This window comes from Mugil cephalus, chromosome 1, assembly GCF_022458985.1.
Source record: "Mugil cephalus isolate CIBA_MC_2020 chromosome 1, CIBA_Mcephalus_1.1, whole genome shotgun sequence".
In the NCBI taxonomy this organism is placed as follows: Eukaryota; Metazoa; Chordata; class Actinopteri; order Mugiliformes; family Mugilidae; genus Mugil; species Mugil cephalus.
The window spans coordinates 1,887,093-1,910,477 of record NC_061770.1 but is presented as its reverse complement, the minus strand read 5'-3'; the positions used below and the strand labels follow the sequence as shown (position 1 = coordinate 1,910,477).

Genomic DNA, 23,385 nt, shown 5'->3' with positions numbered 1-23,385 from the left:
GTGGGAACATAGGTGGCCATTGTTGGGCACTCAGAATGCCGGGCAGTTGGGGGTGAGTTGCTGACGTAAAACTGGAGGGCAGCCCAAAAATACTGGGACAGCAGGGCTCAGTGGCCTGTGTGTGTCAGTGTGTCCTGAGATCTTTGGGGTAATACCCTCACCCATCATGTGCACACAACACAAACACACATCATTCCTCTACCTCCTGTCTTTATGAATTAAATTATCTGTGTGAAACAGATTTGGCAGGGAAGCCCTCATTTCCATGCCACAATAAGCTGAACAGGGCCAATGAATGAATTTAAGTGGAGGATTATGGGAAATGCAGTCAGTAGTGCTTAATTCAGTTCTAGTTTTGATATGAAGAGTACAGGTGAGTTTTGCAACATTCCTGTTAAAGCTATCAGGACTGTTATGTTGGTGGATCACAGCATATCTCAATTTGAAGACTGACACTGGAAGAAATTACCTTTAATGCAACTGTAAATGTTAGATGGCTCAAGGCACTCCACTTTTTGCAACATTTCTCTCTCATCCTTGCTTTTTAAACAGCTAAAAGCTGGGCCACCAGAGACAAGTGGAGTTCTTCCATTCTTTGGTCATCTGCTGCCAGCTGGTAAATGTTGGGAAGCTAATGGATGTTAAATAAAGCTGCGGTTTGTCTGCAGGCCTGAGGCTGGCTCAGGATTTTTACTGCGTTTCCAATATTGGCTTTTAAGAATCCAGTTGGTACTCCAACATAATCCCTATAGGAGCTGTTGAGGATTTGTGGCTAGATCCCATTTAGCCATACTTTTTATTCTGGGTTTACACCTCGTTCTGCCTTTTATTACATATTGAGACTTTGGGCTCTTTATTATTAAATGAAAAGCATGATGAAAGCTTATGCATTAGGAAAGTGACAAGAAACTGAAGCTAAAAAAGTTCATGAGATGTGCAGGAACAAAACAGTGTGTCACAGTATCATATTTTACTAGGCGGCATTTTATTATTATTATTATTTCACAGAAGCCACGTGTTAATACTGTATTATAGGAACTATAGATATAAATTTACTTCAATTTGATTTTTGTTACAAGAATAACATAATTTATTATATTATCGCAATGGTTGCATAATCACAAAATGTTTAAAATTGACATTATATTTTGTCACCTTGTTGGTCGTCTGAGGATTCGTGCCTGTAATAAAGGTAATAAAAGTTACATTCTGTTTAGTTTTAATTGATGAATACAAATAGATAATAGATGCATTATGCACTGATGGAGATCTTTTAATGAACTTCATCCAAAGACCAACTAGAAGCTCATCAGTCCCAGAGCCTTTAGCGCTGAACACATCCTCTCACCAGCAGTCTCAGCCTCAGTGGATCTGGACAACTAGATCAAAAGCCACCTGCCTGCTCTGCACACCTACTTTAGCTCTTGATGATAGTGCACATACCCTCCTCTCCCTATCCCCCAGGCTCAGCTGTTGAACGCTGCATCAGAAGCTCAGTATATGAGGCAGCTTGTTGATTACGGCATTTAATTAGTGGTCCGTGATATGACTGTTCTGTGATGTTATTAAATCCACCCAGAGCCAATTAGACTGATTATACGTCCCTCTCTTGGTCCATTATACAAGAGGCAGGCCATGTTTGCTAATCGAGTGGTCTGGTGTGGAGTCCTAAAGCCCAGAAGGGAGATAGCTCTATTTTATGAGTTATGGGCTCGCTGGGATGAAAAACAATTATTATTTAAATGGAGATTCAGTTAAAATGCCTAAAAGGAGGTCTGTGGGTAAGACATGCTTCAGACAGTTGTAAAGTTTTGTTTGATGAGGGGTATTAAACAATTAAAAGGATATGAACCACACCAGAGAAGCTATTAAACTGCCTTTATATTTGACCACTTGCTATATTTAAACTTTATCAGCTCTATTTAGGTTTAATTCTAGTTATTCTACTCATATGATAAACAACTTACTGCATTTTCACCACTGAAAATAACTCTAACCTATTGTATATGTGCAGGCCAATGAATACTGTATGTATGAGATTTCACAAGTTTAATATAGCTTCTGCAAAGAAACCTGTCATTCTAAATATTAAAACCAAAATCCCCTAAAATTAATGTTTTATGTAACAGAAAAGTTATGTCACATCATAAAACGAAACTAGGTTATTCTTTCATGTTGTCTGTGTCTTTCTCTATGTATCTTTGCTCAATATATCTTTTTCTACAGAGTCTTTTCTCAATGTCCTTCCAGCCTATGGTCCATGGTCCTTGTAGTTTCATTAATGTCGCCATTCATTAATCTGCTTTTGTAAAACTGTAGCCTCCATGGGGTTAGTCTGTCCTACTCTTCTGTGTCATGTGACAAAATGGTGGTTGACATGTTGCTCATTCTTGGCACATGTCAAGTCACACACATGAATTGAATGTTGAGAGTAGTCTTAGCATTGGAAGTGAATAAATGTTCATAAGTTACTGTTTTCTTCAACTTGTCTGTTGCTGCCTAACATTTGTTCGACACGACAGAACAGCAGGAAGCAACGACAAGATTGATGCTTTGACACCAACATCTAATAACTAAAAGTTCATTGAGTTACAGTCATCAATCTGTCATATGAATCGTTAGTTTTGTGTGCGTCACGTCCTCGTTCGACCACAGTTGTCAGTTATTTTTCATGTGTAATGCTTGCATGTTTCGTCAGGGCTTTGCAGGGGCATGTCCATGGACGAAGTCACGCTCAGAGCGGTTTGGAGACTACAGATCCCTACGTATGGTACTTTGCTGTTTAGACAGCTGGTTTGGATGGATGAATGGAGACAGCCAATGTAAAATCAAACAAATCAATCATCAGGAAGCCAAACTGCTCACGGGCTGCTGGAGGAACGTTTCTTTTTTCTGTCTCTGATGGGGTTTTCTTCCACACAACCCTTTGTTGCCCTTTGTGTTTAGCTCATCTTCACAAGACAAACACCGGATGATTTCTGTAAGGCAGCTGAAATGATAGGTGTTTATGTAGCTGTGTGCCCTCCCGTGGTGGCTTGAATAAGTCCATAGGTAATCTCTTGAATGGGGCAGGACTTGTTGCAGATTTGAGAAGTTTGTAAGCTGTTTGCCTTATAACTTGTATGATGGGAAAGAGCCATTTTTTCAACACAAACTGAGATTCAAGATAAGGGGCATTTTCAAATGGTCCAACATGATGACCCAGCCAGACCCAAATTCTCCTCATTGAATTATGCCACCATCCACCCATCTTCCAATGAAAGCACTCTGTGTTGCTCTTTATGCTATCTCACTGCCTGCAAATTAGGTGGTGCTTCTGCAAACATCCTCTATTTTGGGAGTCACTGGCAGTAGACCTACTCTGTCGTTTTTGTGTTTCACTTGTTCTTTGTTTTGCATTAAATTGTAGAGCTAATGTCACCAGAGAGGAGCAGAGAGGATTATGTGCATGGAGTCAGCAATTTGTCTGTGGTCTGATGCAATGACCTCCTCTTCTATAGTGTCTGTAAAGAGATTGAGAGTGATATTGACTTAGACCCCAAAAAAGACTTAGCTAGACCTTGAAAATAAAAGGTGGATTAAACCAGAGCTAAGCGAGATACATCATCTCTCAGGTTGATTTTGATTGATTGATAAAAATATTTTATTGAAACATGCATCAACTCCGTGAGTATGAAAGTTGGCTCTTTTTTTCCCTGTGTGTACTGGTTCTGAGGTGAAGAAGCAAGTTTTGTCTGTCCAGTGTTATGCCAAGATAGAATCTTCCTGAATATGAAGGAGGAAAAGAGAAGGCACAGATGAGTCTCCAGCATTTGTATGCAGTGCAGGTTGGTTCGGGAGCTTACCTTTGGCAGTCAACACTCACAGGAAGGTTTCTCATCAGCTCTCATTGTCACCCACCGCACTTTAGACGATTGCTTTCCCTGTGACCTGAAATGCGTGGGAGGTCGAGATGAAAGGATGTAGAGAGAAAGGAGTGGGGAAGAGAGCAAAATGGACAGGGGGAAAGAGGACTGAGATGAGGGAGAGGAAAATAAATCCAAGACAATAGTACAGTAAGTAATATCACAATTAGAGCATGTTTCTTCCTCTTCTTCTTTGCTCTGATTTTCAATGCGCTGCATATAATTTATGGTCACAATGACTTGTCTAAACTAACATTGAACACAGGAAATCAAGGAAAACCATTTATAGAAGCCTATTCTAGACCAAAAAGATCTGAGATGTTGAAATTAGTCTAAGCGAGTTTCAGTGTAACTTCAGACCAGAACAAAAGAAAAATCATCAAGATCCTATCTCACATCCGGTTTACCAGAGATTAATATATATCACAGTGGACATGTGGAGGCATTTATATCATTGTTCCAAATGTACAACTACGAATGCCATCCACAGGTGTCTGTGTTGTTTCATGTGCGTGTGCATGCATGTATTACTAGGAATATTATTACACTGAGTCAATACACTGCATAATGAAGTCTCTTTCATTTGGGGTAGGAAGAAAGGTGGATGCACTTCATTAACCTCTGTTCTACTTACACACACACGGACACACACACATACAAGGCATGCAGAAAAGACAGAAAAGGCTACACTGAGGGCGGAAGAAACTAAAGCACATGCCAGGCGGATGAAGATGGATGGCAACCTTTTCACTGGCTGCTTTATTTTGGCCCACACAAGACAAAAACAGCCGCTTTGTCCATGTCTCTTTCTGTTTTTCTACTGGAGAATAGAGAGACAATGTCTAATGACTAAAGACCTTGACTTTTATGGATATTAATGACACCTCGGTTGGGCTTCAGATAAGGTTGAAGTTCATCCATTGAAATCACAAACAATACCTGCTATTCAGTACAATTCAGAAAATGTCCATCTTAATGAATCCCGTACATTCAGAGAATATTTTAGGATGATAAAAATGTAATCTCCAGCAGCAGTTCTGGAGTCACATTTCACTTGTTTCGACATCAGTTAGACTAAAAGTGATTAAAAAAAGTCTTTATCAGCCCCTGTTTTTGTGTATTTGTGTGTTATAAACACCCTTCAAATCCCTACAAAAATAAAAACTGTAGGTATTGTGTGTTTCCATATACAGTATATTGAATCTTAATTACTCGCACCCCAGGACATTGCTTGATTTGTCTGACACTGTTCTACTGACACAATTGTTTGACTACTGCTGTCCAATTAATGTAGGGGTTGACCGCAAAACTGAGATCGGATCTGCAGACGCATGGTAATGCCAGGTCTGAACACACGTAGCTACAATTGAAATGAAAGGTTAACGAAAGGTCTGAACAGGTACATAGAGACATGTCTTCACTTTTGGGTGTGACAGCTCTCCTGTCCAATTTCTTTGACTCAGTGTCCAATTTCTTTATTTACATAGCACAAGCTCCTCCTTTATTAACCAGTACACTGATTTTGCAGTCCTATCTCCTGCATTGGGCTGACATGAAACAAATTACAATATCCCTTATCTGCTGTGTGTCTGTACCACCAGTAGCCAAAAATGTTCTATTGCCCCTTCCCTTCCTGCTGGCTAGTCGCTTCAGGTTTCTCATCTCTCAAATGTCCTTGGTCTCAGTTTTATGTGTGTTTTTGATAAGTGCATCCCTGTAGACCAGTGTTTTTCAACCTTTCTTGAGTCATGACGCATATTTTGCTCAAGAAAAATCTCACCGCACACCACCAAATAAAATATGTCACCAAAATTATATGTAATGAAATAAGGATCATCTACTCTAAATTTACTCACAATTTACGCATTCAGTGTGAAATCTGGGCCTGTTTAGTTGAACAAAAAGCTGAAATACTCACAGGAATTGAAGAAAGACACACACATAGTTCTTCTTCAGTGGCTCTGAGTCTCTCTCTCTTTTCAGGTTTTACTACAGTCATGCTTGAAAAGCCCAGCCTATTTCCAGGCAGGTAGTATTTTTGTCTCTGCTACGGTGTGTCTGTTTTAATTTGGTGATGAGTTCAGCAACTTGGTAGCTGACTTTGAGCTCTCTGTCTTTCATCTTTGTGGTTTCCCTCAATCAAGCTGCATGTTTTCCAGTCTGTTCATGCAGTTGAACAAAGTATTCTGTGTTTTTGTTTTGAAGGGATGGGTGTGTTGTTTGGAGATGGGGTTTAAGTTTACTTGGAACCATGACTCTGTTACATAGCTTTTCCCCACACACCAAGCAGAACATAGTTGGCTTGTTTGGTTCCTCGGTAAAAGTAAATCCAAAGGAAAGAGAACTTTCATTGTATTATCTTGAGGTCAGTGTTTTTGCTTTCTTCTGACCACTAATCATACAAGGACCTTTATCTGGGTCAGAATTTTCTCCAGGACTCAGTTCATATTTCCAGAATTTATCCATGTCTCACTGTCTCACTCCAAGCATCACGACTTATTGTGCTGTTTGAATAGCAACAGGTAAATAGACAGGTTAATTATCTACCTTCTGCCATCTAGTGGAAGAGGATTTCATTCTTCTGCCTGCCACACTACTTTGTTGGCATAGACAAGGAAAGCCCAATTATTTCCAGTAAATAAATCGTTTTCTAACCAATTAAGTGAAATTGGTACTTTCTCACAGCCCATCTGATGATCTCTCATGGCACACTCATGCGCCACGGCACAGTGATTGGGAGTCACTGCTGTAGAGCATCCTGAATGGGTTGTGGGAAAGCTAATGGTCCCTGTCTTCCACTCATTTTCCCTCACTCTCATACTCGCTGTCCAATTCCATGAATCTCTAGTTCCGCTGATGAATTTACTAGCTTGTTAACTGGCCAAATTAAAAGCCATTTCCTCTACGAGTGAGAGCTTTAGGAGCCATTAATGGATGAGTCCATTTAGCTAACAGGGGGGAAGGCTGTGTTTCTGATATGGGTGGGAATTATCTAAAGGCTGGCGGAGGTGAAGGATGGGACACCATATACTAAAGTGGGGGTAAAGCTGGATTCAGTGATGTCACTGGCAGAACCGGGAAGCCAGACAGGACTCATTGCCTGTTGATGCCTCTGATACTTTTCATTTCCCTGTGCCTTTTTGACTTTGTCCAGGGTGACATTAACTGCTTGGTTGAATTACTCAGGGAGACTCATCCAAAGGCATGCCTATGCCAAGCCTGTACTTAGTGGTGGACTAATGATTGTGATATGTTTGATGAATGCGTCTGTGACAACACGTTCACTGCATAGCTGTCAAGGAAAACTTGACAAGCTTACGTGAATAAGAGATGACATTTTATGAGTAATAGTCTCCTCTTAAAAAGCCAGGTTTCATTTCCCCTTTTGTACCTGTACAAACTGTACATTTCTCAACCAACTAATTCAAGGTACTATGCTCATTATCACCATTGGCTACCAAACCACATGAATGAGAGGACCACCGTGTACTGCAAAGATTAGTGACCCAGTAAAGAAATTACATTGTAGTCCTACATAAAACACATTGCCGGACTATGTAGCATAAGATCAGGGTAGCCATGCTTAGTATGGGTGAATCATGTTATACAGAGAATGTACAGAAATGCATATAAATTTAAATTCATAATCTATTCGCACAGATGTGTAAAGATAATTTACAGTGCAAGGTTGTTGTCTTAATACAGAATGTGAGAGATCATAAGATCACACTGTAGCCGAACTCGACAGGCTTCACGTTGTAGTTGTAGGGGGGTTGTGAGGAAGCTATGGGCATGTTTTAGACATCACAACGGTTACTGTGTTTCATGGAATATATTTTCTATGGTTTAATGGTCTACAGATTACTTGCTAGCTATTGAAGCTCCTTAAACAGCGCCTTGTTGTGATATATCAATATATATGATATTACAATTCTGATTCTGATTCAATGAAAGTATTAATTGAAAGTATCAATGAAAATACCAATGTGCTTGCAATAAATTGGGTTTTTTCTTGTTTTCTGAAAATGTTCAAATGTGACTTGGGCAGTTATGCTATTAGGCTAACCATATAGTGATAGTCAAACTGTTAATTCAGTGCATAGCCAAAGGAAGAGTGAATGATGTTCTTTCAGACTGCTTTCAGATGCACCTTGAAGTTGTACAATGTTGAACTTGAGGATACAGTTGGAATGTCAGGAACGTAGGGGCTATCAGACTCACTCCTTCCCACAGTGTCATCAGCTGTAGGAGTAGAGTCCTAACATGGAGCCCCCGCAAATCGTGGCTGACTGTTGCAGAACTACTAGTTAGGGAAAATGTCAGGGTGGGAGTTGGAGCCCCTTGCTCAAAATAAGGATAACACTCCCTCCCTAACATGGAGCTGATCTCATGGTGTCTCCATGATGAGTTGTGAAATAATACAAGCCTTAGAGGCATCTCAAGAGTGAAATGTTCTTAGTCAGGAATCTCCTGCAATCCCATCATCTTTATTTTCAGATATTGCTGATGCAAGACAGTATGCAAGTGTCGTTGTATGTGATATCTAGACTTAGATAAAGATGTGGCTGAAGAAAACAGGAAACAATCCAGCTTACACAACAGTGTCCATTTATTTTCATTGCAGCAGTGGCTTTTTCAGTCTGTCCTGGTTGTCTATCATTCTGTGTGGTTTGTGGTGTTTAATCTCTTCCCTCACACGAAATCAATCAAGGCAGGCCCACAGGAGCAGCAGATTTCCGTGGCGTGAAATTATGCTATTGTGAAAAGATTGTGCTTGAGCAAAACAAAACCCCTTTTGCATTTCTATCTTCTCTTACATATAATCACTGTGCTGCATATGCAAATGACTTGATATGAAATTTAAATGGCTCCAAGATTGGGCTAAACCTAACCATTACTTTATGGACACAGTTACGTGCATTATTAATTTGACTTTCTCATGGAAATTTACTCAGCATAACCTCATCACTCAAGCCTTATTTTCCATCAGCTGAGGCAGATGCACCTCAACAAAAATAAACAATGCAAGCTTTGCTTTTTCTCCTGCCATGCAGTTGTTAAAAGCCACGCAAATTGGGGCGTCATGAAGGATGTGTTGCATGTGGTAAACAAGTTCGAAAGGGAACCTTCCCTTCTTTTTCCTCTTTTTTTCTTCCCTCCGGCCCATTTCTCAGCCTCTATTTATTCAAGTGGTGGAGAAAAGGAGGGGACGGTGAAAGGGTTGTATACACCTCACAGCTGGAAACTGATAGGACACTTTACAGGCCACAGTGTCCTGCGTGTGAGAAAATGCAGTAGTTGGTCCAAGTCCCTTAGAAATGTCCCCCTTTCCAAGTTTTTGGCCCTGTTTGTGGTTGACCTAAGGGCTCTTCAGTCCAGACTCACATATGTTGTCTGAATCTCCAATGTGTCCTTTTTGAATCTCAAAAGGCTGCCTTCCCCCCTCCTCATGATGTCCACTACTAGTTTGCTACTGAGAGCCAGACTGTGCACATATTGGGGAATTATCAGTGAGTGAAAAAGTATTAAGCTCCTAAATCTTGGCAGCCTAACTGCCATGACTCAGTTATTATGAGTTATTTAAGACAGGCTGATTATTGCAGTCACAGACTGACAGAGATAGAGCCTCTCCCTTAAAGTCTTGACCAATATGAAAACAGAGGGAGGTAACTGAAAGTGTACAACAGAGCTAGAGGGGGAGGGATTGATGACACAGTTCTCTTCCTGCCTTTAAAGTCCTTCCTTTATTTGGGTGGAGGAAGTCTTTTTGAGATGGGACAGTATTCATGGAGGAGCGGGAGGGCGGTGGTCTCTTTTTACTGCCAGCGTACAGCTGAGTGGCAAACAAAGCCCTTCCTCTGTTACACAAATTTTGTCAGGGGTGTGTATTCATTGTTGCAGCTTACAGCATTAACGTGAAATAAAAACAAAAACCCACACACAGCGTATGGTGGGTCAAACATGGGCTCTTGGATGTTTCTTTGAATAAAGATTTTTATGCAGCTGCTTTTGGAAACATACACTGAGATACCTTTGCCCCCTGTTTGAGAGTTTGAAGTGCCACTGACATACTGTTTCTGTCTGTTTAATATGTGGGTGGGTGGCAGCATGCAAAAAGGCTTTCAGACGTCCAGTGGGTCCATCTGCCACATTTGGGGCCCTGCTCTTTCTCTCTCTCTCTCTCTCCCTCACACACACACAGACACACACATTTGGTTGAGTGTGAAAGGAACACTTGTGTGGTGAGTTACCGTGCTAAAAGAGAAGATGCCATCCCTGATGAAACATAGGTTGAATCATACCTGTGAACTCTGAAATCGCCCTCATAATTCATGCAAAGAATTTTATTTCCACAGAACACACATTAAAATAGAGGAAAAATCCCAGACTAATGGATATTCTCACTCACATAATGGACAGACAGATCTGGTTTTAATGGTAAAACATGTACTAATTCTGGTGAACTTCAGGTGCCTTGTTGTTTTCTCCTAAAATGCCATCAAGAAAATTTTCATGGAACAAATTAAATTCAGAAACTGAGATCCTGAAATTAGCAGCAAATTTTTGACAGGCAGCTAAATGTGAGTAAATGAATATTAATTGGTAGTTTTTGGAAGGGTGAGTAAGGATTTGTGTATGCACATTCCTGTGAACTAATTTTGTTAATGATGAGCTTTCCATTTTTATTTGATCATGTGTTGGTGTGTGTATTTTAGGAAGTCCTGTGGTGGGCCACATCCCTCTGTATCCCCCCCTTCAACTCTCCCTGACATGAATCACTTAGAACCAACACACTCTGAGCTAAATAAACTCCCCCTCTCGCTTGCCCTAATCACATTAGCCTAAGTGATATGGGAACGCCAGGCCAGACACACACTCCCTCCTTCTCTGTCTGTCTTTCAACCCAAATAAATAGCCACTCCTCCAGAGATTTAAGTTGTCTTAAGCTCCATCTTTGGATAATAGACCATTTGCTCCCCCAAAGACCCCAGTGTGGAATAATGAGGATCAAGGCAAGAGTAGAGAAAGTGGAAAAGAGAAATGCAAGAGGGTGGAACAGAGGAGGAGAGCTGACACTTGCTTAATACCCGCCCCGGGACAAAACCCATCCAAACACCTGTTTTGTCATGGCTGTGAGTTTATTGTGTGGAATGACTGCTGGATTTTTTTGTAGTTGACTGTTATTGGGATGAATTGAGTACCCCTTAAAGAAACAGCCTCATGACTATATGGTGGCCTGCATTTAGCATTTGGTGGCCGGTTTGACAAAATCATTTATTTTACACACGGAAGGTCAGTTTTTATGTTTTAAAAAAAATGTTTGTAACATGTACAATATGTTCTTTGTTGAGCTAAATGCACACATCTGCATTGGTACAATATGCACCTCCCCAGAAATGTAATACAGTGACTGGTCAAAAATGACTTTCCATCTCTCAGTGGCCCCATCTCCCTCCTGCCTCCTACACAGACATCTGCTTACATGTCTTTGCTCTTTTCCCCATAAGTATTTCAGTAAAATGACCTGTATTTACTCAACAAAAGATTTACTGTCGGTGTACCTAATAAAACAAATAGGCAAATACAATTTAAATAGAAATGGTAAAGAGAGTAATATACATTGAGAAATATTGATCAATGCTCCAGACTGCACCATACACTGAAGCCCAGACATTTCTAATATCTACACCTTCTACAAACTCTTATGCTGCATCATTCTAGCAACTTCATTATAACAGACGTCATACAAATATCATAATCCAAAAACAGTTGTCTGCATTTCTGGTTTAGAGCACATCATTTTGTCACATAAAGTGATTTCAGTATGTGCCTCAGACACGGATAGAATATTTTCATGTGTACCTGGTTAATAATCGATGGTGGGAACTCTGTAGTTTCTGTGTTATTCCCCAGTAAACGGCTTCCTGCCTCGGCCGGGCCGAGCCCATCTTTTATGGATGAGCCTCTCATACGCCTTGTCGACACTGCTCACCCTCTGCATCAGCTGGGCAAACAGCTGATTGGCAGGTGTGTCTTGGCAGAGGAGATGAATAAGATTTTACAATATCGGTGATGCTGTTTTCATAGTGTGTGAGGTGGCTGGGTTTGTTCAGCTATACCGTCATGGTAATTGGAGTGCTTTGCTGACACAGGGTCTTGGGACATTGAAGGAAACCTGCCATCAATTTCGACACAAGGGAACAAAGCTTTGTGCAGCATTGATCTTTTTTTCTGTCCTGTTTTACTTCTTTAACTTCCAAAACAAGCACTGATCACCGTCCTTCACCTACGTGCTGTCACTAATCCATCCCATGCTAATCCATCTCTTTCAACTTCATTCCTTTTTTCCAAATTTCCCCTCCCCCCCACAAACAACTCATTGGCCCTGTATGCTTTTTTTTGCAATCTATTATTCATTAACTGTATTTTTGCTTGTCTCTTTCCCTTTGCCTACCGAAGCTCACAAATATATCATTGCAGGTAAGTCATTGCTTTTGCCAGACAGTTCCCCTGTGTCATGCCTAAGCTCTATGTGTCGTGTGGGATAAATGAATTAACTTTATTGGGAATTTTGATCCTGCCTCATTAAGGTTGGTTCGTTTTTTTTGTTTGTTTTTTTTTTTTTTTCTGGTGGGCCCAAATTATATGTGAGCAGGACAAATTAAAGCCGCAGTCAATACAAGGAGCCTGAAGCTCACAATGGCAAATACATAACCACAGAAGTGTGCGTTTGTGATGTCCGAGTGGGATTTGTCAGCTGTGCTAGGATAAATGTTTTTTGGAAACCAAGTGTTGCATAGAATGAATGCAATCCCTCTGTGAATGAAAATCCCTCTGTAATTTGCTATTCTTTGCTTGATTTGTATACTTGTGGGCAGAATTAAGGGTTGCAGGCTTTCATTTCATACATATAGTATATCATTTGCGGTGGTGCAGTGCTGCAGGGGCAAATTGCCACAATGATGGTGACAAAGCTGGACAAACCCTTTGTGATATCACCCACAGGGTTCCTAAATTCCCTTGTGGATCTGTCTAAATCAGTTTTAAAGCTAAAGTGTGGAGGCCCATCTAGCTAGTGGCTTGCAGTGATACTCACCTGTCGTTCACAGGGTCTACGTCCTTACTCAAGTGTAATTTTGAAAGCACAATGTAAAAATTCTATTGTCCCAAAATATTGTTTTGGTGCCAGTTCCCCAATTACTGTACACCTGCAGTATACAAACATTCAAATCTTTGTTCATTTTAACTTTGCTTTGCTCTTTGCTTTTATTATTTCGACATCCTTTTAACAGATATGTGTGTGTGTGTGTGTGTGTGTGGCCTGTGTGTAACCATGTGTGGTGTCAAACCTCAAGTGAGGCTTTTAGACTTTCACAAGCTTACGTGGCAAGGGCAAGTGTAGCGGTGAGGTCAGGGGTCATGCATGGTGCTCTGGTGCCTGCAACAGTTCGTGACCTGCTTAGCAATGGTTTCCTTAGGGAGCTTGTTAACTAGAGGCTACCCCAAGAAAGCAGTTACAAACAAGCACATGCAAGAGGAGACAGAGCTGAGACTGATTTTTCTTTTTTTTTTTTCCACACTCAATTGTAGTCGATACTACAGCTACTAACAAGGGTCAGGTTTGTCAATGCCATTCACAACCTGCATTTCTCAGAATGTCTTTCTTGAATATTTAAAGTTTAGTATTTTATTTTCTGTTCTCTTTTTTTGCATCTACTTATTTTAATTTGAGCTCTACAATTTAAAGTATGAAAAGAGAAATTAAATTTGTGCTGTTGCTGTAATTATCCTTGTGCCGCAATAAGGCCTACAAATGCCCCAAAATTAACTGATTCACTGTTCACTCACCAACCAGTGAGCACAGCGTCTTTCTTCATTTGCCAAACTTATTCTGTTTATTTACAATTACATTGATTAAAAAAAAACGTGATACAAGTGCCAACATATTATTATTTCATATATATTTTATAGCCCGTGTTACGCTTGGCCATTTGCTGAACCTTTATCACGTCTGCATTGTCAAACTGAACATTTTTGTTGTTGCTCCATCGTGGTTCTTGATAGCACACGAATAGCACATTCAGCTATGAGCTGCGTGGGTTTCATCACCGAGCGACCCCATTAACTCCACACTGGCATTCCCCTCAAGCAGCCTCATTCAAAAAGAAACAGGTATTTTTGCCCTTTTCAAAAGCAACACATCACTGACAATGGACACAAGTGGAGAGCACATCTTTTGTGGGCTTTTCTGTGAATCAACCAGATACCAATTTCCTTCTCTAGCCAAAGACAGATCTGTTGTTCCTCTTGTACGCTTCACTGATCCCTTTTTTTCTGAGCCAGAACTCCATTATCAGCCTTTTAATTTGACTTTCAAATGGATGAGGGTGCAATTATCTGCTGTCTGGTTTCGGAGGTCAGTCTTGTCAGTAATCAGGATTGGAGGGTTAAGGCATGTAGCTTGTGGCTCTATTGCTTTTTTCTTCTCAAGATTGTTGGTGTCATTCATTTTGATGAGTTCCAGTGCGCTGGTGGATAGGTGGCCTTGATTCCTTTACTCCTGTCCATCTTAAATGAGTATTGCCCACTGGACTGCTTTCAGTTGACAGCTTTCTAAATGACGGCTGACAGTCAGGGAGACTGACAAGTAGTGGGGATTCTTTCTTTTTACCCATTTTTAACCGTACCTGGGATTTTGTCTCCTACAGTTAGGTCGACTTGAGCAGTTTTCTGACACCTAAGGTGATTCAAAAGCGCTTTTCTAAATAGTTAGATATAGAGAATATCACCTGCAACCTTCATGTCAAGTTTGATATGTGTTTCTTTTTGTCAGACTTCATTTAATACTCATCCCAGGATATATAGTGAGAGACTTGCCAGGACACAAGTCAGTCTAAATATGTGCTCAGATAGCAAAGACAATTAAAACATGTTAGACTAATGTTTTATAAAGTTCAGATTGACCATTTTGGGTTAGACAAGCAGCAGCTCCACATTTTATCATGGACTATTTATCACTAGTATCTCCCTCTCACTCCTTATCCTGTTTGGCTTTTCCTCTGCCTCTTCTCCTTGAGGTCAGAGTGAGGCTCTCAGCCCCCCCTCCAGGAGCCCAGCTTTGGATCAGATGCATCTGCATCTATCAGTCAGAGGAACCTCCCAGCTCTCAGGGCTGTCCTGACCCTCTGTATCAACCCTTTCTCAGATAAAATTCTAATGAGCTGACATGTTCACAAAATAGACCAGAGTTTCAAGGGCTTTGCTAGTAGTTTTCCATTGTGGAGCCCCTTATCTGTGAATTGCTTATTAGAGGCGGGAATCTTTGGCAGCAGTGCCCTGCTGCGCTGTTGTTAACAGAGTCTCTCCAGCAGTGCAGAACAGCAGCCATTGCTATTCAAGATGTTGAACAGGCACAGGTCTTCAAAACAAAATAGATGATGGACTAAGTTATGCGTCATTTGCGTCACCATCCAAAAAGATGCTCATTAGGGTCATTGGTGATCGGTAGAATAGGTACGATACGCTGTCTACATCACATGAAATGAAGCTTTAGTCTCCACCCTCTTCTAGAGTGAACTCAGGTCGTCACATCTAGATCACAATTTTTATACATATAGTTTTGTTTCTCCTATGTTCCCCATCTACTTCATACTTGATCAATGTCTTAGTTGATTTGGTAAAAGTTTAGTGAGTCGGCCTCGGTTCTTGTGATTATCTTATGCATTGCATGTAGAGGCGTACTGGGGATTAACCAGGACTCAGACTAGTTTGTTTGGTCAAAGATATGTTTTCACTGAAAATACAGAGACTGTTATGAGAACTTGTTGTTTGTGTCAAAACACCACAGACATTCAAGATTTCACAGTTCACTGGAAAAAGCATCATCTTATCTGTAAAGAATCAAATTCAGTGGCATTTTAAGCCAGCATTGGACTCGATTTGATTTTCCACCAATGAAAACTAAAATTATTTGAAGTTAGTGTCCTGAACAACCACTGTCACTTTTTACATTATTTGCGTACGCTGTCATTTGTGGAGTCAGTTTTGAGACGTGCTACAGGCTTCTGATCGCAGAGCCTGGCTGCTGTACACTACCAGTCGAAAGTTAAGACACACCTCGTTGAATAGAATGAGAAGGTGAAACCTTTGACTGGTAGTGTATGTTTAAGAGGATGTGAAGTCTTTTCCTTTGCCTTCTTGTGAATATTTATTCTAGTTCTCTGTGGTTTACTCTTGTCAGTAGAGATCATGTTTATCTTGTGCATGTGCTGTATCCATCTCTAGGTGTCCGAGCCTCCGAGGTTTACGTGTCAGTTCTTGCTCGCTGGTATGTGTGAGCGTTCACTTCCAAAAAAAGCTTGTGACTGTTTATTTCCATAGGCGTACGGGCCGGCAAGACTGTTTATGCTCAGCTACATCTGTGTGTGGCTGTTTAATTCCAAAGGAAAGTAAGCTGTGTATAAAGAGCTAAAGCTCTCAACAGCATATGTTTGGTGGCGTGAAGTAAGGCAGAGCTGATGACTGCTACTATATTGACCCTTTAGCAAATAGCAACAGCTCAGTAACATTGACAAAAGGTTTCTAAAAGCAGTTTGTCATGAATTAATGTTCATGTTGCAGTGAAACGTGTAACATAACGCATTTGTGTGTCGTTAGACAATGGCACAACTGTAAAGGATTTATTGTCTTGTAAATGTAATCATTTAGAGTTATGATGATAGCTCTAGCAGAAAACAAGGTGTGTGTGGCAAAAATTACACAAATATCTAATTATTTAATATAATCAAAATATGAATTATTTTTATTTTATTTTATTTTTTTTTATACTTCCTCTCCTGTATACACCCACTGGATGGTTTCAGCTGAAATAATGGTTGTTATAGAGGACTGACAGGATTTTTCTGTTCTTTTTCACTATGCTCTGCATACTAAGACAATTGCCGTTTTCACCATGTAAATTTCCATCAGTTTTAGCTCTTCAGCTAGATGTTAGGAGCCTCTTTAAGCAAAGCATTTCAAGTGCTACATGTACAGATTGACAGCTACGTTTTGCTCTGACTTCTTTGTGAGATTATTATTCCCTGGAGGTTTGTTTATTGAGTTGCACGGATTGTGTTTGGCAGCGTGGCTATTGGCTCTTAGTCAGGGTTATGTGGTTATTCATGTCTTCCTTATTGGGAGGGAATCTCTCTCTCTCTCTCTCTCTCTCTCTCTCTCTCTCTCTCTCGGGGCAGCACCTCAGACGTGTTTCTGTCTCCACACCTGCACTGATTTCTGACCCGTATGCAAACTCTTATCTCCAAGGCTCTGTTGAACTTTGTGTCATAGCCAAGCTTGTTAGTCACGGTTATTCCCGTACTGTGTGTATCGTCACCTTCATTACTCTTTGCTTCTCTTTGACGCAGTGGAAACAGTGTTTCCAGAGTGCCACTACAAAATTCCCAGATACTCATGGGAAATGTGTTCAATAATTTGTTGGTCCTTGCCAACTCTAGGGTTTCCTTTAAATCATGTGTGTGAACCGTTTTGGTGTATTGGAGTATGGCTTTATACCTGTAGTGTGTTTAAATTTGGAAAAGTGTGGAGCATGCTGTCTGAACCTTATATCACGTCTATATAATAATACAAACTGGTTTCAGAAGCAAACACATACTAGAATTATTTATGATTCTACAAATAATGATCACAGCAGATAATATAGTTGTATATACTCGGACTGCATGTATCTCCATGATTGTCACCAGTAAGATGTATTAGGTCTTTTGATGGAAAAGATTATTGCAATATTGACAGTTTTGTTCAAATAATTCATAGCATATGCAGTATGTCAACCTAGGTTCTGCGCCTTTTTATTTATTATTCCATCATTCATGCTGATGAACAGTTGTAGGAAATGAGATGTGGTTCTCTAAGGTGATTAAAACTCTCTTCCCCCACCTGTACAGTTTTACTGGTGGTTCCTACTCGAGAAAATGAGACTGTGAACACAGGAGTGGGCTACACTTTGCATCTGCTGCCATCTAATGGCTCTCTGCTGCACAGCAGCGGGAGAGACTCACCTTCGTATGCTGCTGCTGCTTAACCTGGTACAATCTGCTGTGCTGTATTCAGAGTGAAGGAAACTGGAGTTAGATTTCTCATTTTATCCAACTTTGCTTGGTGTTTGGTGAATATTATCTAAAGGATTTCAAAGGTTTCCTTTTTTTTTTTTTTTTTTAACCCCAGCAGTTTATAGTCATAGTTGAACTGGTTGAATAAGTCCAGTGATTTGACGGACCAATTTCATTTTACTGATCCATTGTGCTATGCCACCAGGTGAATGAGATGAAAATTGAAAATCGATTTGACTTAGAAATAGAGTAGCTGTTGAGGTCAAGAGGACCATTTTCCCCAGATTATGCTATCATTGGTCAAAAACACGCATTTTTGACCCCGTAGAGCCTTCACGTACCCATCATCTCTCTTCTCTAGAAGATACAGAACAAATTTGGATTAGTAAATGCTGCCTTCCTTAGGTCTGACAAATCTAAGACAGACTAATCATATCATGCAAAGCGACAAACGTTCACCTGTTTTATTGTGTTGAAGTTCATCAGGCAAAGGCTTGGCCTATTACAGGATTCAGTAATTACTAACATTAAATTAGATCATTCCATCACCAGGCGTCTGCTTGTGTGAAAAGTAGAGTCGGCTGTCCAATGACCAACTGCTAGGACAAGTAGGTACACTAGGGGGCACACATGCTCCAACACTGAGCAGAGGGAGGTGGCTCCTCCTCTATCTATTGTTCTGGATGGTCCAAACTTGAGCTCAGCCTTAGTGTTCTCTTCTTCCTTCTTCTCTCCTCTCTGGGGTCACACTCATTTGTGCTTCACATAATAGAGTGACAACAGGCCTAGGATATTATCATTCAGAAACATACTTTTAACATGAATTACAACCGGAGCCTATGCTCAATGTGCTGTCACAGAGGTATTTCAGTTTAATGGCATTTTTTATGGTGCATCTGCTCTTTAGAAAGAAAAACCTAGTGGGAAGTGACGGGAATGAGGAATGAGTGGGGGGAGACCATGAGAAGGAGTTGAACCAGTAAAATTACGAGCACGTCATCATTAGCACTCTGGTTGTTAAAGGGAAGACAACCAGGACGGGAAACTGTGTAAGGGGGCGATGGTTCATGCACATTTATATTTAATTTATCATTTGAGCCACTGTTGCATCAACGCTTGTCATTGACTGAGTAGCTAGAGCAGGGTCTGCTTCGACATTGTGCTGCACTGCTGGGGTTATTGTGTTGCCAAGTGAAACGGCTTGATTGTAACCCAGTAGGTCATGGGGGGTTAGAATATCTAGGTTATGGTAATATAATCTCTTTCACCCATGATCGCACTTACTGTATATGAAGAGGGCTGCAGTGAAGGGATAAGGATAAGAGTGAGAATGTGTGTGCATGTGCCCACGGGCATGCTAAGTAGGTAAATGTACAATAAGGAGGGGAGGGGGTCCCATCTGGTGTGTGTGAAGCCTCCCCACCCTCAACCCTGTCCATCCCCAGATTAAGAGGCCAACACTGAGTCTCTGGCCCAGAGTTCTTACCCCTGTCCCTCCCTTCACAAACCCAGCCCCTTCTCCACCCCCACACACCCAATTTCCTCCTCGGAGCAGACAGCCTCTTGGGAGAGGGATGGGGTGAGGTCTCCATTAGCAGGCCTGGCCCTGATGCGTTGCTGTGGTGTTGAATTGAGGGACGAAAAATGGGAGTTAAAAGCGATGGTGTCATCTGTGGATTCGGATAGTGGGGCTTAAAGCCTCACGGGGGGCACGCAGTTGCTCTTAGCCCACATGTGGTGAAAAATGTGTTACCAAGTGGAAATGGATTTCACCATCTGTGGATATTTTCTAAGTTACACGTATAGATTGACAGTGGTTTAAGTGAAATCTTTACCACACAAGTAATGTGTGGTAAAGATTGTAGTACATCAGATCATAATATACTACAGGTAGAAACCAATTGTTTAGGACAACTACAAAGTGATATATAAAGTATGTTGCTCATTCCTGGTGGATACTAATCATTGATAGATTCTAAGATTTGGTTTTCATTCAGCAGTAACCCAGATCCAACCTCCTTCACCATATATCATCTGCTTTACCCCTGCCTCTCCTCCAGCTCCCCATGTTTGTCCCCGTCTCACCATAGATCCACTCTGCTGTCCCCAATACACCATTCGTCCGTCCATCCATCCATGCACAGACTCTCCTCAGGCGTTGACCCACTGGGGGCTTTGTGTGTATCCAGGCCACACCCGGTGTGAAGGACCCAGTTTTGTCTTGTTTGTCACAGCGGTGCTGGAGGCCCCACAGAACCGCTAAACCTCCACAAACACCGTTCTGCACCAAAACAGGCTTTGTACACACTATGTCCTGTGTTAAGGCGGGTTGTAATAGATCTCTTTTGATGTTGGAACAATACTATATGGCTACATATGAAATCTAAAACAAGAAAAGAGGCTGCGCCAAGTAACAGACTGTGTGCATGCTTGTGTGTGTGATGCCTTTCATTAGCCCAATGGCACACAGTGTGCTTTTCTTCCCTTTTTCAGTACCAATTACCATCATTGACGGTGATGCATTTTGATTTTGACACGTTGGCTTTCACGCAGCACTGTCACCCCATGCTGCAACAGCGTGGAGGCTTGTTTGCGACAGCGCCGGGGAAATAACAACGCGGCATATGGGGGTTTATGATCGAACTGTAAGCACCCAAAATACTTTCACTTTAATGGAAAGCATGCCCCATCAAGTAGGGTGTGGGAGGCAGCATCTAAAAAGCCATTAACAGCCAGGCTTCCACTGAATCCGTAATGAACGATGTGTTGAAAAGAATGTGTCCAGGACTGCACCAGCGTTTGAAATGATTGTTGATCAAACGGTAAAAATGGCAAACTGTGCCCTTTGGCTTTCACTCTATTCAGGGAACTAAACAGTATTTGTCAGAGAGACAACTGCATTCTTATATTTCCCCCTCACGATTCTCCCCCATCCTTGGGGGTCATTTAGAAACGACTTCAAGTTTTTAGTTCCTGAAGTGTCTACTCCCATTATCACCAAAATTAAGCCATAATCCATTGTATGGTAAATTGAATAAATAGGTTTGGGGATTTATTTAGTAACGTGCCTTATTTATGAGATGATTGTGCCCTGTGGCAAACCCCCATTTCTCATTTCAAAAATATTATCGTTCCCTAATTGATACGATAAGCAGGCCATTACGGGGTTTCTTTCCTAAACCCTCGTAAACCAAATTAGTTTTTTACCTCCCTGTCATGTAACACTAATCCATCTCTCCGGTTCTTAATGTAGTACATGTAACAAGGTAAAATTGTTATCAGGCCCTTTCAATTATAATGTGTACTTCAGGCTAAATAATTATGTATGCTTAAAACAGAGACATCTACCTCAGCTTTTGGGCTGAATATTAAAGTGTCCTTATTAATGTTAAATTATTTGGACTCACTAGTGTGATGTAACCAGGGTAAAGCCAAGCGCTGGAAGAGAGACTGAGGCATAGAAACCCATTAAGGACTAGTGTGGAGAGTACGGTGGAAGCTGCAGCTGGGAAAACGATGGGGAGGCGGGTGTAAGGGGGGCCATCGCAGAGGTAGATTGGCCTAATTGGCACTTTTGGCTGTCTTGTCACATACCTGCTTAATTGGCGTGCCGAGGGGTCGGGAGAGTATAAGCACGGGGCTCTGGAACGGGTGGCTTATGCCTGCGAATGCGTGGGAACCACGTGTGCGAGGTGTCTTGGTGGGTATCGGACTGCGTCTTTCCGACAACCACACAGACAGATCTGGCGTCAGCTCATCAGCATAAAGCATTAAACATTTACGCTGACCTACAAATACTGACAACACCCCCCTTCAGTCACACCCATCACTTCTCCTCCCTCTGCTTCATATCCTCTGATCACATCTAGCAGTTCCGCTCTCCACACATATGCACACTCAGGCACATCAGCTCTGTTTTCTTTGGTTGATAATGAGGACCCAGCAGTGGAAAACTAGAAATTGGCGGTTTGGAAAGAGAATGAGGGTTGTGGGCTGGTGTGTTGTTAAAATAAGAGGAGCACTTTAGGATTTAGTGGCAAACGTGACACTCTCTTAGCACGCCCTTAATTCAGTCTACCACTCCAGAGAAAACTGTATTTTTTTCATATATGATATCTTGCTAATTTCTTAGCACAAAAAAAATGTACTTTGAGAGGAAATGCAATGTTGAATTATTCTTTCCAGTTATTTAATCTCCTAAGAATAAAATCCCATTCCTTCTCTCTATGACGACCTCAAGTTTTACAAGTGAGTCAGAATCTTGGTACCACCAGCTGCCCTTCCAAACCATCAATGCCAGTGCCTTCACAGTTTGCACTGCTTGTGTCATGATTCAGAGCAGAAAGCAGCTGTAGCTTTTACTCAGGCAGCTCCGTGGTTTGTAACGAAACAAATGGGAGCGTTGCGGACTGTTTATCATGATCGACTGCAGATGTCTTTTTGCGGCCAGTGCACTCCGCTGCTGAGATGGTTTGGGCTGAGAAAAGGAGGGAAGAAAAATACAGCCAGGATAAAAACGGGAAATGAGTCTCTCTCTTGGTCTGTCTAGTTCGCTTTCTTTCTCGGTCCATCGGCGGTCTGTAATAGACGTGATGGAAATTGATTTCCATGTGAATTATTCTATGTGCTCCTCAGTCCAGGGAGATAATAATCCACCCCCTTCCCCCCACCTGGAGAAGCCTGGGTCACACTTAGCCTGTCCTTTGCTGTCCGCTTTCCAAGAGGGACTGCTTTAATTGTCCATTTTAATATTCTGGGCACTTACCAGGACTCTTTCACCTCAAGCCTGCCCTCCCTGCGTTGAGCACTACCTGTCTATTAGGCAGCTGATTCACTGATCGATATGATGGAGAACGACATGAGAAGGGAGCAAAGATAGAATCACTAGAAAAAAGGAACAATTTTAAAGGGCCAGTGCCCAGCTCAATTCTCCTTCTACACCTCAGTCCTTCCTATCTTGGTAATCTTCTTTCAAACCTTATCCTCCCGTGTAAATGCCCACCTGTTTTTTTTGTGAATTTTAGAGGGGAAAAAAACTCAGTGTTCATCCCCGTGAATGGGGCTTTGTCGTCAGCGTGAGCCACTGTTTTCCTGGGCCTTTCGTGGGCCCTTAGGGTTCATTTGTTCTGTTTTGTCTTTACAGAGCCAAAGCAGAAGCTAAAAGACTATAGTGTTCTTTATCGACAACGGAGAAAGAGGTGGTCGATGAGTCAACATTATTGACCTGGGGATATGGGACTGAGCAAAGATAAACTCTGCTGAACGGATCATCAAGCTTACTCTAAGTTATGTCTTGCACCATCAGCTATTTGGGCTTTGAGGCCAAATCCTGCTCTGAGCCAAGGTCAGACATCTGGGCTTTTCAGGCT

The 23,385-nt window shown here is 41.5% G+C and overlaps 1 protein-coding gene across 8 annotated transcripts in view; it reads left to right on the top strand.

Annotated features, from left to right (window-relative positions):
* The window catches only part of agrn (agrin), a 238,124-nt gene that overhangs the window by 50,009 nt on the left and 164,730 nt on the right, over window positions 1-23,385 (top strand). For 6 of the 8 annotated variants that reach the window (XM_047599689.1, XM_047599706.1, XM_047599681.1 and 3 more), the window contains exon 3: window positions 12,366-12,386. The exons of the other annotated variants lie outside the window; for them this stretch is intronic. In XM_047599689.1, the coding sequence (XP_047455645.1) occupies window positions 12,366-12,386 (21 nt within the window). The remainder of the gene's footprint in view (window positions 1-12,365; window positions 12,387-23,385) is intronic. 8 annotated transcript variants of the gene reach the window in all.